At 43.1% G+C, this 21,552-nt stretch overlaps 1 protein-coding gene across 1 annotated transcript; it reads right to left on the minus strand.

Moving 5' to 3' along the window:
• Positions 1-343: 343 nt before the first annotated feature.
• LOC117456456 (carnitine O-acetyltransferase-like) lies at positions 344-20,111 on the minus strand. The gene is given in 15 exon segments (XM_034096352.2): positions 344-1,324; positions 2,001-2,045; positions 2,047-2,139; positions 3,492-3,554; positions 3,897-4,032; positions 6,356-6,478; positions 7,910-8,029; positions 12,170-12,270; positions 12,448-12,626; positions 14,035-14,209; positions 15,972-16,137; positions 16,581-16,634; positions 16,818-16,936; positions 18,197-18,487; positions 19,873-20,111. Coding segments are annotated over 15 exon segments (1,908 nt in total). The 5' UTR covers positions 19,900-20,111; the 3' UTR covers positions 344-1,108.
• Positions 20,112-21,552: the final 1,441 nt, after the last annotated feature.

Below are 21,552 nucleotides of genomic sequence, written 5' to 3' on the forward strand. Positions count from 1 at the left end.
AAAACGGTCACGGTGAAACAATAAGCGACTCAACATGGTTCCTGGAGGCCTGCAATGTGAGCTGAACTACTTTCACTTTCCCCCCTGCGTTAAGTGGAGCTAAAATAACCACACTGTTCATTGTTCCTGCTCTTATCCAAAATGTGTTTTAAGATCGTGCTGAAATGGAAATCTACATTGAAACTTCGGAGAAATGCTTCTGTACGGAAAAATCAGTCATAAGTGTTGAACAAGTCAATCAAACAATGCTTCATGTTAGCATGTTTCCTGCTAGACTGTCCTCCCAATGTGATTAGCATCTCCTCCATTACTACTGTATGCAGAATATCACTAACACATGAAATGCTGACTGGCCATTTATTACATGAAGACACACCTCTCCCACAGATACAAGTTCTTATTGAAGTTTACACACAGACAACTGGCGCATCACAACATAATCTTACATCAATATAAACACTTCAAAGTAGTTTAAATTAAAAATGTTTTCTGATTAAATTCTGAATGGTGTCACTTCCTTGTATGAAAAAGACACGGTGGGAGACATTAAGCAGAACACACCGCTGGCCGTCGTATGGTAGAACATGTGGAAATCAGAGGGCACAGATTAATACAATCATTAAATAAAAACATGGATTAATAAACTGCATGTTCTGAGTATCAATGCTCAGCGAAGACATGTTTATGGCAGCGAGTGAAGATACAAGACAACACCGTTCGTTGTGTGATCTGAGAAAGAGTGAAGATGCTATGAACTTTATAAAATCCTTGGACTGTAAAGATAAGACTTGGCGAAGTTATAGAGCAGACATGTCCCCTGAGTTATCAAACCGTGTACATTTAAGGCACAGAGGTGTCATGTAAAAATAATGAATACCTGAGTCTCATCTCATCAGGTTTCTGTTGATATTAAAAGGATGTAAAGAAAATCCATCCACAGGTTCATTTGTGTTAATCAGTGTTACACTTTGAAACAGCGCCCGCCTGCCAGTCGTCACAAAGCAGTATCGCACATTATTTAAAGTGCGTAATCGATCACATCGGGAGAAGTAGCTCGGACGTCCCGCCACCGATCCATTTCACTTCACAGGTTTGTTAAAGTCCTGCTTCACAGTTTGGCTCTGGGCGCTTGCTCCAGCAGTTTCCTCATGTCCTGCAGAGCAGCCTCCACAGCGCGGGCCAGATGTGCCGCGTTAGTTTCTAAACAGCTGTTGAAAGACGACACAGCGAAGTTGATGTGATCGTCCATGGGGTTGTAGCACACGCCGTATCCGCTGGGGGACACCGGGCCGAAGCACATCACACAGTCGGTCTTTGACGGCACCTTGTGAAGACATGAGGATGTCGTGTTAGCAGTTAGCAGTTAGCCTTCTCCATCTGGAACTCACTCCCCAACTGACCCCCCCCCCCCATGTTCAACTCACACATTTAACAAAACCTCTTGAACTGCTTTTAATCTGTAATTAATGTTTTTTTTTGTGATCATATTTTTTAAATGTAAGCAGAAACACATCATGGTACAAAACACATGCGTGAAAGAACGTACAAACAGTTCCCTAGGAAACCCTAGGGTTTCTATAGATCTGAGGTCTGTAATATATTGATGAAAAACAGTATAATAATAATAATACATTTTATTTCGATGGCGCTTTTCTTGAACCCAAAGACGCTTTACATTTGGGAGGGAGGGTAGACAAACACAACAAAAACAAAGCCAAAAAAGAAACAAGAAACAGAAAAGCAGTCGGGAGGAAGTTGGTTGAGAGGGGGGGGGGCGGGGCTTATGGATACAGAGTTGAAGAGGTGGGTTTTGAGGCGGGACTGGAACAGGGTGAGGGACTCAGACTCACGGAGGTATTGGGGGAGGGGCTGCCACAGAGAAGGCTCTGTCCCCAATAATATAATATTATAATACAATATATGACAATGACAGTATAACAGGGGACCCTTTAAGTCTTAGGGACACATCGATGTGCCGTTAACACAGCGCTGGTCCATACCTGGCTCGTAGAGAGTTTGTACTCTGAGGCTTTGGAGTAGGCGGGGGTCCGTGTAGATCTCAGGGACGGGGACTTTCTCCTCCAGAGCGATCATCTTAAGGCCCAGCAGGTGCCTGTCGATGGCCTGGCCGCTGATCGCCTGAGGGAGAGAAGGATGAAGTTATGACTAGTGCACCACTTAGACTTAAGCCCTGTATGCGTCGCGCCCGGGTGTAACTTTTACGCCTAGTATGGAGCGGGCGTAAATCGGAAAGACAGACTAGTATCCATAGTAACGTAAAACAGGCAAGAAGGATATTAACGATGGCAGGGCGTCTTGTTTACATGTTTAACAAAGAAAGGGCCTTAAGAAGAGTCTCAGTTTCTCCTTCTCCAGCTCAATTGTTTCGTGTTCCGCTCTCAATTTGACGATCTCCACACGAACGACTTCTTTCTCCGTCAGTTCCCGCTGTAGCTCTGACAAATCCCTCTTTCTCTTTCGGGGTGTGGCCATTTGGGATTCCCCTTGAGTCATCGCTGACGCTGTGGGTGTGGGACTTCCCTCTTCTCTGCGGTCCTCTGAGTCTGTAAAATGGTAAAATGGCGTTGCTTGGCAACAATTACTGTTTCGCGTGTATTCACGTGGACGCACATCTTAAGACCAGGCGCAGCTACGCCCGAGACTAGTCAGGCTCGGTGCACTCGGTGTAAATTCGAATAACTACGTCGGACGTAGCTAAGCCTGACGTTAGAGTTAAGCCCTACTTTTTTACGCCCAGCTGGTGCACTCCACTCCAGGTGTTAACTACTTATTAACTAGACATGCTTTATTCTGTATCTTCCTTGTTGCAGGAGCTCGACGTACACATTCAATAATACAGTGTTTACCCAAGCAGTAGGTTGTTGTAAGTAAGTATTGTAAGTGCCTCAAACAAGACAAAATAGTACTTGTGTGTTTTGGGGGGATATGGTGGTGTTGAGGTGAGTACCGTACTTTTCGGACTATAAGCCGCGACTTTTTCCCCCATTTTTTGTGTACAGCTAACGGCCACTAGGGAACCTCCTAGATCTATGGATTTTACATGTAAAATTAACCACCTTTAACTCTACGGGCTCTAGGACCGGTCCGCGCCCGCCACCTCTAAGCGGCGGGCTCCAGCAGGAAAAGCTGGAGGCCGGAAAAGAGTGAGACAGGTAGCGCGCCAAAGTGAAAGTGGAACGAGAGACAGAACGAGAGCTGCGGCTTATATGCAGGTGCGCTTTATAGTCCGACAAGTACGGTATTTGGGCAGCAGGATTGTGTGCCTGGGGTTGAGTCTAAATAAAATACAGTGTGTGTTCACGGTAACGAAGGAACATGTGCCAGTGCGAACGATGCCTCTCTATGGCACAAAGGAAGATATTAAGCGTCGACACACCGTGCTTCTCAGTAGGAAACATTCACTGTAAGTTCGAGCTTCGTTGATAATTATTACTAGACGAGTTGCCTTTGTTCATGCTGTGAATACTCACCATGTTAGTGTACGCCCTGTGAGCATGAACAGCTTTCTCCATGAGATCCACCTTCTCCGTGTTCTGGTGAAAACAGGAAAAGGCGGGAAACATTACAACACAAACTGTTTTTCCTCAACGTGGAATTGTTTCCTATAAGAAGAATCGATACTCATTTGGGGACGTGCCCATAGAGCGCTTTGTCTCGCGCTTTCTTTAGTTTGTATACTGCCATTGTAACTTAGACAGCCCTTTGCTTGTTATTACCCAGCTCCATTACTATGTGTAAGTTTAAACTGTTTTTAACACGAGCACCAATCAGAGGACAGATGATTTGCTGCCTGTGAAGAAGTGACTGACTATGAACCAGCGGGTGTACCGCGTCAACACAACGAATACGAATACGAATGTCCCTTTTAATCACACCTGTCTGCTGAGGTCATCGAAGGCCTTGACGAAGGCGGCGGAGGCGCTCGACGCAGATCTGATTGTGTCTGTGCGGCCGAATCTGAACATACGCAGGGAGGCGCTCTCGTACGTGGCACAGCAGCGCTGGTTCATCCTGAGAGAGAAGACCAGAGCAGTGTGCAAAAACTGACTGGTGGCTACTAGGCTAATACAGGGTTCATACACTCTTTCACCAATGATTCTCCATGACCTCTCCATGACCTTTACCTGATTCTCCATGACCTTTACCTACTTCTCCATGACCTTTACCTACTTCTCCATGACCTTTACCTAATTTCCCATGACTTCTCCATGACCTTTACCTACTTCTCCATGACTTCTCCATGACCTTTACCTACTTCTCCATGACCTTTACCTACTTCTCCATGACTTCTCCATGACCTTTACCTACTTCTCCATGACTTCTCCATGACCTTTACCTACTTCTCCATGACCTTTACCTACTTCTCCATGACTTCTCCATGACCTTTACCTACTTCTCCATGACCTTTACCTAATTTCCCATGACTTCTCCATGACCTTTACCTACTTCTCCATGACCTTTACCTAATTCTCCATGACCTTTACCTACTTCTCCATGACCTTTACCTACTTCTCCATGACCTTTACCTAATTCTCCATGACCTTTTCCTAATTCTCCATGACCTTTACCTACTTCTCCATGACCTTTACCTAATTTCCCATGACTTCTCCATGACCTTTACCTACTTCTCCATGACCTTTACCTAATTCTCCATGACCTTTTCCTAATTCTCCATGACCTTTACCTACTTCTCCATGACCTTTACCTAATTTCCCATGACTTCTCCATGACCTTTACCTACTTCTCCATGACCTTTACCTACTTCTCCATGACCTTTACCTACTTCTCCATGACTTCTCCATGAACTTTACCTAATTCTCCATGACCTTTACCTAATTCTCCATGACCTTTACCTAATTCTCCATGACCTTTACCTAATTCTCCATGACCTTTACCTCATTCTCCATGACCTCTCCATGACCTTTACCTCATTCTCCATGACCTCTCACTGACCTTTACCTCATTCTCCATGACCTCTCCATGACCTTTACCTCATTCTCCATGACTTCTCCATGACCTTTACCTACTTCTCCATGACCTTTACCTAATTCTCCATGACTTCTCCATGACCTTTACCTAATTCTCCATGACTTCTCCATGACCTTTACCTACTTCTCCATGACCTTTACCTAATTCTCCATGACCTTTACCTAATTCTCCATGACCTTTACCTGATTCTCCATGACCTCTCCATGACCTTTACCTAATTCTCCATGACCTTTACCTAATTCTCCATGACCTTTACCTAATTCTCCATGACCTTTACCTGATTCTCCATGACCTCTCCATGACCTTTACCTAATTCTCCATGACTTCTCCATGACCTTTACCTACTTCTCCATGACCTTTACCTAATTCTCCATGACCTTTACCTAATTCTCCATGACTTCTCCATGACCTTTACCTACTTCTCCATGACCTTTACCTAATTCTCCATGACCTTTACCTACTTCTCCATGACCTCTCCATGACCTTTACCTGATTCTCCATGACCAAAACAAATCTCTTCCTCAGCGGTACCACTGAAAACTGTTTATTTTAACATGGAACAGGAAAATAAGGATATGAAATAACTTCTATCAAATATTAGGCTCACCAGCTCCGACAGGCTAGAGCCACTAGAGGGCGTGATTGTAAACATCTCTCACCAGAGAAACACCGCAACAGTTCAATGACATTTTACATTTCATGACTATACGATACAGTATGTATTATCATTATAGTGTTACTATTTCGGCGATTAGATAAAATATAAATTATATTTGATGCAACTTTAGTTACATTTTCATGACTTTTCCAAAACGTAGCATTTTGAATTTCCATGCCTTTCCCAGGTTTTTAATGACCGTGCGAACCCTGCTATTTATAATAATAATAATATTTGGGTTAACAAAACTCAAAGTGCTACAGAGTAAAATGGCTGAAACCAAACAACAACAACAACAAATATATATATTTAATAAAGTAAACCGTGACATTTAGGCCGGCATGGCAACAAGTGGGGGTTGTAAATATCTAGCAAAAGGCTATTCTAAAAAGATGCGATGTTAGGCCTTTTTAAAAGCATCCACAGTCTGACTCGGTAACACTAAGCTGTCTGTGGCTCTTTTCTGCTGGAACAAATGGAAATGTCCTCTCTGTGGGACGAACAAAGGTATTCTGATTCTGAATATGTATGTACCTCACAACTTGAATCTATTACATCTCAGTCAAGGACACAAACGTCCCTATTGCAGCGTACATGATAAAGATGAATTTACATGAAGCTCTCTGGTTAGCTTAGCGTTAAAAGTCTCTGGAGAAACCACTTATCCAAGTCTTCCCAGCCTCTCACCTGTAGTACGCCAGCTGAAGCGCCACCTGTATGAAAGCATCGGGGCTCATCTTGTGGGTCTTTGGGATATTTTTACCAAAGTGGTCAAATACGATGACCTTGGTGTCCAGCTCCTGGGCCAGTCTGCGGGGGGAAAAATTAACCTCTCATTACCATCATAACATAAAGAAAACATACATATATAAATACTAGGGATGGGAATTTGAAAGCAAATGTATATTCGAATATTCGACCCCCCAAAAAACGGTTAACCGGTTAACCGAAATGTACATATCCTATATAAAAAAAAATTGGTTAAAAAAAAAAGTTCAAATTTTTTTTCTGAATTTTTCTTTTCCCAATTTTTTTCCAATGATTTTTGGAAATAAATACATACATGTTCAAATAAGTGTAGAAACCAAGTCGAATTTGTCAAATGTATTGAACTGGTGATCACAGTTTGACAGCTATAGGCCTACAGCTTTGATGTGCAGAGGCGATTCACAATCAGGCCAGCTGTAGAGAAGACCCTCTCAGCTGGAACGGAGGTTGCCAAGCAGCGCTTATTGTTGTTTAGGCTGGCCATGTGTCGCGAGTGTTGACAGGGGGCGGGGGAGCACGCTCATGAACTGTTAGCGCCGGAACCTCGCAACGGCTGCGGAGCGCATTTGCGCCACATTTGGGCATAAGATGAGGTTTGAGTCTGCGTGATCTGCGTGTAGGGAGGGGCAGCAGCCGTATCATTGGCTAGAACCAGCTAGATCTGATGGATTTGGACATTACATTACTATTACATTACGCTGACGCTTTTATCCAAAGCGACTTACAATTACCAATTACAGGGACATTCTCCCTGGAGTAACTGAGGGCTAAGTGCCAAAGTGCAAAGCAGAACAAAAACAGTAAAACATGGACAATGGGTTAGAGAAGGGAGAATTGAAAGTTAACCCAAATTCAAAGCCATAAAAAAAAGATTCATTTGCTTTTAAACATTTCAAGGCAGTCACTAAATACTTGAAGAACTTTTAGCGGATACTACTTCTGTACTTTATATTACTCTGAAATGGGCCGTTGTGCAGAATGAGTACTTTTACTCTTTGTAATAAGTAACTTTTGATCTAATACTTTTGTACTTTTACATTTTGAAATCAGGACTTTTACCAACTAGTAAAGGACACATTTAAGAACAGAGTATTTGTGAATTTAACTTAAGTAAAGGATCCGAGTACTTCTTCCAATACTGCAATTTACTGTGTGTGTGTGTGTGTGTGTGTGTCACCTGAAGCGTCTTGTCAAACCAGACCATAGTATTTGTAGTTTTACTTCAGTAAACTACTTGAGTACTTCTTCCAATACTGCAATGTACTACTGTGTGTGTGTGTATGTATGTGTGTGTGTGTGTGTCACCTGAAGCATCTTGTCGAACCAGACCATAGTATTTGTAGTTTTACTTCAGTAAACTATGAGTACTTCTTCCAATACTGCAATGTACTACTGTGTGTGTGTGTGTGTGTGTGTGTGTGTGTGTGCATGCGCGTGTGTGTGTGTGTGTGTGTGTGTAAAGTAATCCCTCACATGTCCATGGCGTGCTTGGCCTCCTCGATGTCCTTCTGGATCTCAGGCGTGATGTTGAAGTGCAGCCTTTGGGGCGTGGGCAAAGGCACCATGGGGGTCCGCACCAGGTCTGGCTTCCTCCTATGGGCACAAAGTGATCATCAAATGGAATAAAAACAAAATAAGGTTGCAGTCAAAGAGTGCTTTTTGCTTAGGACGGTTCCTAACGGAGTGATAGGAGTACTTAGAAGTGTCAGCCACGATTAGAGCTATTTCAACTCCTTCAGTGTCTCCTTTCCCAGAGGATACATCGGACCATCCTTTGCCAAGGGGAAGGAGATAATGCACTCCCACAATTCCTTGCAGCTGCTATATTTAAAGTGCGTTCTAAGCATTTTCCATCTCACGCGATATATTGCCGGAGTGCTTCTATGTTTGAACTTTCATTCATATGTTAAACTGAAAAGGAGAACTATGAATCCAAGGTGAAAACATGACCAAAGGAAGTCAAACGTCACTATGCTTAGTTGGGTACGTGATGTTTGAATGATGATATGCACAGAAGTAGATGTGTGTAATCCATATATTTCATAGGTTATAATTAGTGGTGCACGATAATTATCGGCCCGATATTAGGAATTATGACGTCATCCCGATAAACCCGATAAAAGTATTACCGTACTTTTCGCACCTGCATATAAGCCGCCGCAGCAGCTAAATTGTCCGTCTGTCTTGCTGTCGTTCTGTCTCTCGGTTCCACTTTTACTTTGGCGCGCTACCTGTCTCACTCTTTTCCGGCCTCCAGCTTTTCCTGCTGGAGCCCGCCGCTTAAAGGTGGCGGGCGCGGACCGGTCATAGAGCCCATAGCGTTAAAGGTGGTTAATTTTACCTGTAAAATCCATAGATTTAGGAGGTTCCCTAGTGGCCGTTAGCTGGACAAACAAAATGGGGAAAAAAGTCGCGGCTTATAGTCCGAAAAGTACGGTACTAGCCCCGATAATATACAATATATTTTTTGGGTAAAAAAAAGAAAGAAATCCTGCGGTGTGGGTGGATTGGGATGAGGGGCGCTTGTTTTTCACTCGGCTCCTCCCGTTTTGCCAGTACTGTGGTGTTAGTGGTTTAGGAAGAGGGGAGTTCTTCACAAAGCCAGCGCTCCCTAACTCACGCCTGGCTGTGACGTAAACGGCGTGCGGCCGTGAAGCCAGGACAGTAAACAAACATGTCGTCGGTGGTATGGGACTATTTCAAAGTTTCAGAATTAGATAGTTCGCTTGCTATTTGTATTAACAGATGCAGAAGTTCCACGAGGAGGGAAGAAGGCAACGAGCTATAATACTTCCAACCTGATCAGTCACCTGAAACATCGCCATGGCTACGATGGTGTGTTAAAAGCGCACGAAGACGCCTGCGCTGCTAAACTAGCGGCGAATCCAAAGCCAGCTGCAAAGGCACCGGGGCTTTTACCTATCCACGAGGCTTTTGAAAGAGGCAAGAAGTTTGCCAGAGACGACCCCAGGGTTCGTTCATAGTAGTAATGCTCATGTAATTTGCTCACTACTAGTCTTTTTTTTACCGCCTGGAGTGGAGTGCACCAGCTGGGCGTAAGCTAGGCGTAACTCTACGTCCGACGTAGAATCGAAGGTTAAGACCAAACTAAAGTTATGACTAGTGCACCACTTAGACTTCAGCCGTGTATGCGTTGCGCCCGGGTGTAACTTTTACGCCTAGTATAAATCGGAAAGACAGACTAGTATCCATAGTAACGTAAAACAGGCAAGAAGGATATTAACGATGGCAGGGCGTCTTGTTTACATGTTTAACAAAGAAAGGGCATTAAGAAGAGAAAGAGTCGTCCGTGATCGAACAAACCCACTGGACATCTATTCAGACAGTGAACTGATAGAGGTTTCGTTTCGGCAGACAAGCCCTTTTTGATTTAATCGAGGAGATCTCCCTCAACTCCAGCACGGATCAGATCGAAACGCTGCGCTCTCCCCAACCTTGCAGCAGGTGCTGATTGCGCTCAGATTCTACGCGAACGGGGCCTTTCAAAAATACTGTGGGAGACATGATTAATGTTCATCGCACAACTGCATGTCGGGCTATAAGACAAGTTTCATTGGCCCTCCAGCACCGACTTCTTTCTCCGTCAGTTCCCGCTGTAGCTCTGACAAATCCCTCTTTCTCTTTCGGGGTGCGGCCATTTGGGATTCCCCTTGAGTAACGATGAATCTTCCACGCAAACCAAAGTTAGCCATGGAGTGCCACAGGGCTCAGTGCTCGGACCTATTTTGTTCACATTATATATGCTTCCGTTAGGCAATATTATAAGGAATCATTCTGTAAACTTTCATTGTTATGCGGATGATACTCAACTATATTTATCAATCAAGCCTGATGAAATTAATCATCTAAATAAAATTCAAGACTGCCTTAAGGACTTAAAAACGTGGATGACCTTAAACTTTTTGATGTTAAACACGACCAAAACTGAAGTTATTGTACTTGGCCCGAAGAATCTACGAAACAAATTATCTAAAGACATACTAACTATGGATGGCATTAATTTGGCCTCCAGTGAGACTGTAAGGAATCTTGGTGTTATATTTGATCAGGATTTATCCTTTAACGCCCACATAAAATCAATTTCAAGGACCGCCTACTTCCATCTACGTAACATTGCAAAAATCAGGCATATCTTGCCTCAAAACGATGCAGAGAAACTAGTCCATGCATTTGTTACTTCTAGGCTGGATTATTGTAACTCTTTATTATCAGGGAGTACCAAGAAGTCAATCAAGTCGCTTCAGCTGATTCAAAATGCTGCGGCTCGTGTACTAACCAGAGTTAGGAAAAGGGACCACATTACTCCTGTTCTGGCTGCCTTACACTGGCTCCCTATAGAACACAGGATAGAATTTAAAATTCTTCTTCTCGCCTACAAAGCCCTTAATGGGCAGGCGCCATCTTACCTTAAAGAACTCATTATACCCTACTGTCCTACTAGGGCATTGCGTTCCAAGAATGCAGGGTTGTTGGTTGTTCCTAGAATCTTTAAAAGTACAATGGGAGCCAGAGCCTTTTCTTATCAAGCTCCACATTTGTGGAATCAGCTTCCAGTTTGTGTTCGGGCGGGAGACACCCTATCCGTTTTTAAGAGTGCGCTTAAGACCTTCCTTTTTGATAAAGCTTATAGTTAGGGCTGATTAGATTCAGCCCCTAGTTTTGCTGATATAGGCTTAGTTTGTCGGGGGACATCTTACTTCTTCCTTCTCTCTGTCTATACCCGTGTACACTCATGTTCCGATTAACCCAGCTTCCCCAAATGTCTTTCTTTTTGGTGTCTATATACGCTGGGATCCGGAGTCATGGATGATCCTGCGGTCCTGTGTCCTGGATCTTGAGTCGTGGCTGTGGTCCTGGATCATAGGTCCTGGATGGATATCCTCGTGGATTCATCTTCCTATTATACACACATGCATTTCCAAACATTTGGACTACCTATGTTGCAAATGTATTATCTTTTCAATTTACACACGGCATCTATTGCACGTCTGTCCGTCCTGGGAGAGGGATCCCTCCTCTGTTGCTCTCCCTGAGGTTTCTCCCATGTTCCCTTTAAACTGGGTTTTCTTTGGAAGTTTTTCCTTGTACGATGTGAGGGTCTAAGGACAGAGGGTGTCGTATTGTCATACTGATATTCTGTACACACTGTGAAGACCACTGAGACAAATGTAACATTTGTGATATTGGGCTATATAAATAAACATTGATTGATTGATTGATTGATTGAGTCATCGCTGACGCTGTGGGTGTGGGACTTCCCTCTTCTCTGCGGTCCTCTGAGTCTGTAAAATGGTAAAATGGCGTTGCTTGGCAACAATTACTGTTTCGCGTGTATTCACGTGGACGCACATCTTAAAGACCAGGCGCAGCTACGCCCGAGACTAGTCAGGCTTGGTGCACTCGGTGTAAATTCGAATCACTACGTCGGACGTAGCTAAGCCCAACGTTAGAGTTAAGCCCTACTTTTTTACGCCCATCTGGTGCACTCCACTCCAGGTGTGCAAAAACGACAGGTACATTTAATATATATATATTATATTATTATCGGTATCGGTCTTGAGAAGCAGGAAGTTATCGGGATCCATGTTGATTCCCACGCGTGGACAGCAAGGGGAAACGTTTCCTTTCCGTCCTGCTCTCTTACTTGTTGCTGAACTTCCGACAACAAGAATAGATACAAACGTAACCATAAACGATCTTAGACCTACTTACGTGTATTCCACGACATGGTCGATCAGGGCCACTATCGGCGGGCCCTCAGCTGGGGCGTGCTCATAGTTCGCACCACATGTCCCGTCTTCTCCAATGATAAACTGAGAGGAAGAACAGACACGGGTAACGCATTGCATTCAATCGTCTTCTGTTAGAGCCAGGCAAGTCCTTCTGGTCAAAATCAAGTGTTGAGTTTACAGGGTATCGGAGTACTTCTTCCAATACGGCAATTTACTACTGTGTGTGTGTGTGTGTGTGTGTGTGTGTGTGTGTGTCACCTGGAGCGTCTTGTCGAACCAGCGGTTGCCACTGTTCCACTGGCTGCCTCCTCCGTGCAGCATCTGGACGGCGGCAGAGCTGCGGTACGTCTCATCAGAAACCTGAGGCATGGCTCCGTCCAAGCACAGAGTGAAGATGCTCCTCTGGATGGCCCACACCGACTTTTTGTTGGTCTGATCTAGACATGTCAGATAACCCGCAAACATGACACTCGTTGTTTACTTCTGCTGTCGGAGAAGACTTCACGTCACTGACATCATGGCAGTTGTTGTGGCTTCCTTCCTTGTTTTCTATCAAGCCACTAGACGCCTTCAACAGACATTTTAAACTTGTTTTCTATTGGGAAAATCCTGAACGTCCTCCTCCAACATGAGAGTAGCATGCTAACAAAGGTATCCCAACTGCAGCTGTGAACATGACAGGATGTGAGATGACCCAGAAGAGCAGCAGGACTGCTTGAGGCAGATGATAGCTATGTGATTAACATGATGACTCAGCCTCTATGGAGAGAGACATCAAGCATGCTCATTTCTGACGTGGAGCTAATCTGAAGTAAACATTGATACTGCTTTCTATTCCTCCATCTTGTGACTGTGTGACTCCCTCTCTTGGATATCAGCATGTGAAGGACACGGTTTGAGATTTTGAGAAAAAAGTCCGAATTTGTAGATTTGTGGGGGAAATCTGAATTTTGAGAAAAAGTCAGAATTTTTTCAGATTTTTCGAAAAAATACATAATTTCTAGAATTTGAGAAAAAAGAGATTTTTAGTCCGAATTTTGGGGGGGGAAATCTGAGTTTTGAGAAAAAGACGAATTTTGAGGAAAAAAAATCTGAATTTTGAGAAAAAGTCAGAATTTGAGAAAAAAGACGAATTTTGAGATTTTCCGAAAAAAAAAGACAGAATTTTTAGAATTTGAGAAAAAAAGTCAGAATTTTGAGATTTTTGGAAATAATTCATAATTTTGAGAAAAAAGTCCGAATTTGTAGATTTGGGGGGGAAATCAGAATTTTGAGAAAAAGTCAGATTTTTTTCAGATTTTTCGAAAAGACATAATTTCTAAAATTTGAGAAAAAAGTCCGAATTTGTAGATTTTGGGGGAAATCAGAGTTTTGAGAAACAGACGGAACTGCTCAGGAACTAGTTGAAGCTCTGTATGTGATGACTACTTCCATTCTGGAGAGATCACAGATACACGGATCCTGAGGTTGAAGCTCAAGCCGGGGACCAGGGATATTTTTCTAACATTTTCTTTCCTTTATATTCGTCTCTCACAGTTGATAAGTTGCTTGGCCTCCGTTAATGGGATGATATTGTGCAATGCTCAAAATAAAACAACAAAGAAAAAAGACAAAACTCAAATAAAATAAACAACTTCGGTATTCTTTCTTGCTTTGATAAGGCTTATATAACGGTTTTTTGAAATTGAACGGTAAAAAACTGTGCTTCGACGGCGTCTTTAAGAGGTTGCCCATCAGTGCCGTGGGAATTGTAGTCTTTTAAGCTCTGGTTGACTACAGACGTCACGATTAGGTGGCCTTTCTTATAAAAACAAAATACTGGCTCTAACAGGAGTGTTATCTCACCCTTGTTGAGGTTGACGTAGGCCTTGCCCCAGGAGTCTCGGTGCTGCGTGGTGAGGATGCCCACGGGCTCCATGTTTGTTTGAGAGGAGGAGCTGCAGATCCTGTCCAGCTGAACACAGAACTGATCCGCTGTCAGTGGAGTGCCGTCACTGTTGTACACCTCCAGCACAAAGAACTGAGGGCATGTGGAGGGAAGACAGGAAAGGCTCAGTCAGGCTTCTCATCGTAAGCACACAATCATCATAATTTCACTCCATCTGGACGACTGAACTCTACCGTGCTTGTTGACTTTTCTAGAGCATTAGTGCAACGTGCCCACTCGGGATGAGGAATGCAACACACACCAGTTGGAATTGGTATAATGGGTTTATTTTAAATAGCAAGTAACAAAATGGAAGGCCTGAACAAACAAAGTAGCCAAAAGGGCACAGGTTGATAAGTAACCAAAGAAAAAGAGGACTCTAATAACAATCACAATCTTCAGGAGGCGGACCAGGAGATGGCAGCCAATGACGTCAGGGCAACCGCACAGCTCATTTGCATATAACACAAGATAACACAGTTAAAACGACCAGGAAGGCGACAGTCGTAACAATTATGGCGCGTTTCCACTGCAGCGGGTAGCTCGCTTTAAGCGTGCCGAGCCGTGGCCTAGTTTCTCACCTTTTTTCTGGCCCGACTAAATCGTGGTTCTAGGGCCAGGAACAACCAGGCTGAGTCGGGCTGAGTATGCTAAACTAGAGAGAATCGCTGGCAAGGAGCTACAACTACAACAAGATGAACATATTTGACCGTGATTTAATTGTAATACACGTTTCAAAATGATGCCGAAGAAGAGAACTAGTTCAACTGTTTGAGCATTTCTGTGACACTGCTGTCCAATTTATAATCTCTAACTGCACCTCTACGTTATACTGTTTCCAGAGCATCCTTTTCTTTATCGGTGATGATTAGGCCCCTGGTACCGAAAGAGCTTAAAGGTCCCACGTCATGGCCATTTCTACTGATCATGATTCCATTGTTGAGGTCGACTAGAACAGATTTACAATGTTCCAAACTCACGTTGGTTTCTCAAACAGCATCTCTGTAGTATGTGTATTCTCTCTCTGTCCTACACGGCTTGTTGGAGCTCCTGCCCCCCCCCCTATGAGCCCAGTGGCCGTCTGGGAGACAGCGAAACCCAGCCCGAAACACACACACACACACCCGCAGTCTGGCTGTGAGTTTGTGTGTGTGCTCACAACCTCGCCGCGTCCCGCCGTCTCAGGGAGGAGAAATCGGCGGAGCTGCAGCTGAGAAAAGATTGTGTGTGTGTGTGTGTGTGTGTGGAAGTCCGTGGATTGGTCCAAATTGACCAATCCACGGACTTAGCGTAACGGCTCCGTGGATTGGTCCATTTGGGTATGGGCTCGTCACTGTACCCAGGAAGAAAGAGAGAAATGTCCAACGAGGCGTTCTGGGGCAGCAGACAGGTCTTCTCTGTGTTAGAGCTTTACTCGCTACAGGGTGCACTTTGAGGGGTTTGACTGCAGACCGTTCACATGCAGAACAACCTTCATAGCAACAAGGGGACGGGTAAGAACCGGAAAAGCAGGACATGGGACCTTTAAACAAATGTGCAACGTCGACCAGTGTAGTTCCATCTAATCCAAAAATGTATGTATCCACAAGTAGCAATGAGCTTGACTCCGGAAAGTTTGGCTGACTCTTTACTTAAACAAGAGATATCAGGACAAACCAGTCTATGGTACAAACACATATTTTCAAAGGTCAAAAAACGATATTGCTCCGTGATTCTTTTCTATGACGTACATTTTACAACGGCTGGTTTAAATAAATGATATAATAATACAAATAACAAAGGATTACAATGTTCAAATATATCTATATACACACATGATATATATATATGCCTCCTACAACCAGTGTTCACTCACCTGATGGTTGTGCACTACAGTTATGTGTGTCGGGGGTCTGGAGCTTTTGGCATGGTTCACCACCGAGTCGCTCTTCAGGCCGGGGATACGGCAGGACGACAGCACCTTGTAGTACTGATTCATACACAGGGGCTTCGCTCCCATAAATTCAACGGGCAGCGTCTCACTGCAAGAAGCATTCACGACTCGGCTGATTAGTTACAATATTCCACGTGCTACGGTGTTTCAAAACGTGGGATCGCTCGTGTGAAAAAAGCGTATTATTCCAAATGATGTTATAAATAGACTCTCCACTAAATTGGGAGAATCAAATCAATCTTTATTTGTATAGCCCAATATCACAAAACGCATTTGTCTCAGTGGGCTTTACAGATTCAAACACATAACAACATTGTAAATGATGGATTTGTGACAATTGTTAATGTAATAAGTTGCATTTTCATACTGTGGAAGTTTATTTAAGAAGGTATGGTAGACCCAATAAGAACACAGATGTTTACTTGTTCTTATTATAGGCAACAAAAGCAAAAGGAGGCTAGGAGACAAACCCATGAATAGGACAAAGTAAGCAGGAGTCCACAAGGAGGACACTATGAACACGGTACTCACTTGTCAATCATTGTCTTAAAGTCCAGAACACCTGCTATCAGTTTGGCAGCAAACCTGAGCAGAGAGAACAAGATGTTATTCAAACAACAGTTCAGAAGTGATTATTATAATATACCAGTATGCATCTCAATCAGATAATCATGATGTCTGCTTTCATTGTTTCAGAGTAACACAAGAATGCATCTCTGCCGCCTGTCTGTAAATGGGTTGCATGTAAACTGAGCGGACATGCGATACCTTATTTGTCCCTGTGTATCTCTGAAGTTCATGCGGGGCAAGACCAACCCGGGACTTGAATGCACCACCACGGGCAGCCGGTAGTCCAGATAAGCAATCTGCACCCACCATTGTGACAACTACAAAGACGGAGAGAAACAGAGTCAGTAACAGATCAATAATACACTTTATGAAAAGGAAATCGGTGAAATGTCCGAGGGGTTTGCAAATACATTGATTAGGCGAATAACTAAATCCTAACGGGTCGTGTCAGGGCAACGGATCTCGTTTAAATTTGGATTAACTTAAAAATAGATTAAAAAAAGATTATAATTATAAATACACTTATAATGACTATTATCATGATTATCTTAAAGGCTCCATATCATGGCCATTTCTACTGATCATAACTCCATTGCTGAAGTCTATTGTTCAATGTTCCAAACTCACATTGGTTTCTCACAGCATCTCTGTATAGTCTGTGTATTCACTCTCTGTCCTAAACGGCTTGTTGGAGCTCCTGCCCCCCTCCCCCCCCCTGTGAGCCCACTGTGCTCTGATTGGTCAGCTCGCCCACTCTGTTCTGATGAGTCCACCACCGTTACAGCGGAACATCAGTGATTATGTGTTACCATGGCGTTTGTTAGCAACCAGAAAATGACACCAGTGAGGACAAACGGATGAGAATGCTGCGTGGGGTCTGGGGGCCGTGTGGGCGGGACGTTGTGCGGCTCGCTGCTGTGAGGAGGGGACAGTGTGAGCTGGGTTACTGGTGTTGTTTCCTGGTTGCTGCGTGGGGTCGGCGAGACATCGTGAATGGACGTGGGAAGGGGGGGTGCTGAGGGTACTGCAGCACCCCCATCTGCGAGGCTCCACTGGTACCCGCACCCCCAAACACGGCACACCTACAGTGTAAGCGCGTCACAGTTCGCCGCTGAGAGTGTGTGTGTGTGTGTGTGGAGCTCCACGGATTGGTCCATTTGGACAAAACAACACCTTATGACATGGGACCTTTAATTATCAGTTTACATAAAAAAGGATGAGAAATGAAACCGTCTTGTTATCTGAACATGGACTTGTAGGAATTTTTATTTCTTTTAGTTTTATTTTATTATTTTATTTTCACCCTGGAAGTGGGTGTATGTATGTATATGTGTATGTGTATGTATATATAGCATTTTGTTTATCTGTGTGTGAGTATTTTATTACAGAATTATCTTTTTTCCTTTATCCTGCAACAGGATGACTAACCGAGGGCTTCCTCTGTATAAGATATGCTTTCTGCCCTCCCTCTTCTACTCATGTTGTTTGTTTTTCGGATGTATAAACTGTCCAATTGTTGAAATAGTAAAATAAATAAATAAATAAATAATAATACAAATTTCCCACACAAGTCTCACCCAGTTCTCGGTGTTCTGTGCTCTCTTTTCCAGACTTTTCTGAAGTCTCTCTCCCAGCCCTCCTGCTTTCTGGAACTCGTGCACCAGCTCTTTGGTGTGCTTCAGCTCATCCAGCTCCACGATGGGCTCCAGAGCAGAGATGTAGCGCTCGCAGGTCTGCTGCAGGGGGGGCACCGGCAGCGTGGGCAGGCCCTTCTGGTGCGACAGGTATCTGCCGGAGACTCGAGTCAAAGACACCGGCTTCACCAGGTGACGGAGCTTCATGAGGCCGCAGGGTTTCGCCCTCCCCACCTTCACAGGAAGACAAAGCAGTGTATGTTTAATACATGTTTGTGGTGTTACTTTGTGAAAGTGTGTGGTCATCATTTCCCTAGTCAACTGTCTTTTAATAATGCTAAATAAACCGACATGACTAAAATATGCCGAGTTAACTTACTTGTATTTCCACATGTATATATATTTATTTTACTTTTTTATGCTATTTTGTTTCTATTTCAGAAATATTTTGGACTGTTTATTTCTTGTGTCTTAATTTCTCTTATGTCCTTGTTTTTTATGCTGCTGCAAAATGTATCTTATCACAGTATTATAATAATTAGGTTATTATGTGTTCCTGTTATTTATACATGTAAAAGCATTTATTGTTCATGAGTGTTGGACACATTTAGATACTAGAAATACTGTGTAGATAAGTAGTACAGTGCATTATACCATATCAGCATATCATGTTCCTTTACATGTACAAAGTAACTGTGTTAAAATAAATGTAGTGGAGTAAAAGTACAATATCTGCCTCTGAAATGTAGGTACACAACTTGAACAAATATACTATTCTGATCAATTGTGACCATATCTAAAGAATAGTTGTTGGTTGCAGTTATAACGAGGTACCGGTAGTGGGCAGTATGTCCTTATTTTCAACCTGACAACAGTACCATATGTAAACAAGAGTACTAAGCAGCTAATAACATTGGTAAAATAAATGTCAAAAGTATTCAGATTAAGTTTCTGTTATCCTATTAACTGGCTTAACTGAATACATTAAATGTACGTACTTAATGTTCTTCAGACATTTTATTCCAGTGAGTTTGCCGAATAGCGAGATTAGTCTGATGATGACCTAACTTTATGTTATCTTCTTTCCCATCTACATTTCTGTATTTAATTCACTATACGTTGACTTAACGTTGGACCGGGTAGAAGTGAATAGTGTATTTTCAGTCAAGAGTCTTTCGGCTAAAGCTATATTGTATCGTAGCTAAACATAATTCACCTTTCACCCATTTAGCTTAGCTAAAGGTTAACTAGCATTACCTTCTATCAGCTAGCACACCTTCATATTACCTGCTAACAGCTAGCACAGGTTCATTTTACCTGCTAACAGCTAGCACACATACATGTTACGTGCTAACAGCTAGCACACAATTATTTGAACTGCTAACAGCTAGCACAGGTTCATTTCACCTGCTAACAGCTAGCACACACTCCTGTTATCTACTAACAGCTAGCAAACATTCATGTTAACGTCTGCCGTTAATCAGCGTTAGCCAATTAGCATAACACACCACAACCGTTAATGTTCTTAACTTCAATAATGACCAATATTAATATCAGAGTCTCGTGTTGGCTTAAGACCAATGTCAATAAACCTACTCAGCGAAAATGGCCTTACTTACCATAGTTCTGCAGCAAATGCCCCACATTGTAAAGAAACGCCCCCAGTCAGTGCTCGAAGTCCAGCAGGATTAGATTGGAGAAAAAGCTCTTTATTTCACTGTTGTGTTTGATAAGTGAGAGTAACTGCAGACAGGCTGGAAACTCTCCTGACTTCCCCAGGTCAGCTGTCAGCACAATGTAGGAGAGTCACCCTGCTGGGAATGCAGCATGGTAGTCTTATTACTCATTCTGCACTATGGCCCATTTCAGAATAAAGAACATAAGTATTACCAGCTAAATGCACTTCAAGTATTACAAGTTAGAGTCCTTGTTGCAGAATGGATCTTATATTATGATATAGAGCATTTTAGGATTATAGTTTGTCAATGTGGACGAGATTAGATAGTATAGATACTGTGTATATTGGTACTACAGCACTGCATAATGCCGTATATCACAGGGGTTAAATTGGGCCGGGCTGTCCGGGGCTAAACACCAGCACTGACGTCATGCCCCTCGCATATTTTTAACAATGTATGCAGCATGCCTATATCATATGTTAACACAAAACATATATACATGTTAAAACTTTTCTTTCTATATGTTTAAGGTTCTTAATAATTCGAAAAATCAATAAAACACTCGTTCTAGCTGTAGGGAACATAAATAAGATGACGCGACGATGACTTGCACTTTTCAAATTTTTCGCGGGTTTCCCCTTTCTTTATTTTCTTCAAATCTACTTGGCTGATCGACGACCACACAGTCTCTTCCGTCAGTCACACAGACAGCCGGCAGAGTGACAGGTGAATCCGGGAAAAAGTGTGGAGAAAAATAGGTAATACCTGACAGGTTTCTTAACATGAATTCGTCTGATATTCGGGTTTTACGTTCGACTACCATTAAAGGTGGGGTAGGTAAGTTTCAGAAAACGGCTCGAGATACACTGTTTGTTATATTCCATGGAATGCTCTTAACATCCCGATAGCAATGAATATCTTAAGTGCTTTGACAACAAATCCATAAAAAAATGTCACCTGTGGAAGTAATACTGTAAAAAGTACAACCAATCATCTGAGCCGGGCCGGCTAAAATAACTGGATGGCCTACCTGCCTGTCAGCCTTCCATCGGGGCACAAACTTATCTCGTGCCCTACGCAACCTGGGGCCTATACTGCGAAGCTGGTTCAACCTAACCTGGATATGTTTGAGTTAGCCGGTTGGCCTAATCCAAAACATACGCGCTCTCGCTAAACGGTCCTACGACGCTGGTTATCAAGTGGATCGCTCAAACCAGCCGGGTCCTATCTAGTTAGGTGCGCGTTCACATGGAAGGGGTGGTATCTGGAGCATTCGACCAATCACAAACATGGAGAAGCGTACTGACAGCGCAGCGTCATACTTCCTGAATGAAAAGTGAACTTTAATACTAGTCAAAAATGAAGAAGTTAAACTTTAAACATCCATGACTTAAACACTTTATCCAGAATCAAAGCCTCAGAGCTGCACCTGCAAGGTGAACACAGCTGGCAAAAGAAAACGTGTTTGAATGCGTACATTAACAGGTTTATGATATCACTGCCCCGTCTAAAACACGATCTGACTTCAATTACATTTGACTCGAGTGTTTCGTCAACTTATGTGTTGCTTAAAATAATACTTCTGCATACAGTATGTGACACTGTGAGTGCTGCACGGCC

The sequence above is a fragment of the Pseudochaenichthys georgianus genome, chromosome 12 (genome assembly GCF_902827115.2).
Source record: "Pseudochaenichthys georgianus chromosome 12, fPseGeo1.2, whole genome shotgun sequence".
Lineage (NCBI taxonomy): Eukaryota > Metazoa > Chordata > Actinopteri > Perciformes > Channichthyidae > Pseudochaenichthys > Pseudochaenichthys georgianus.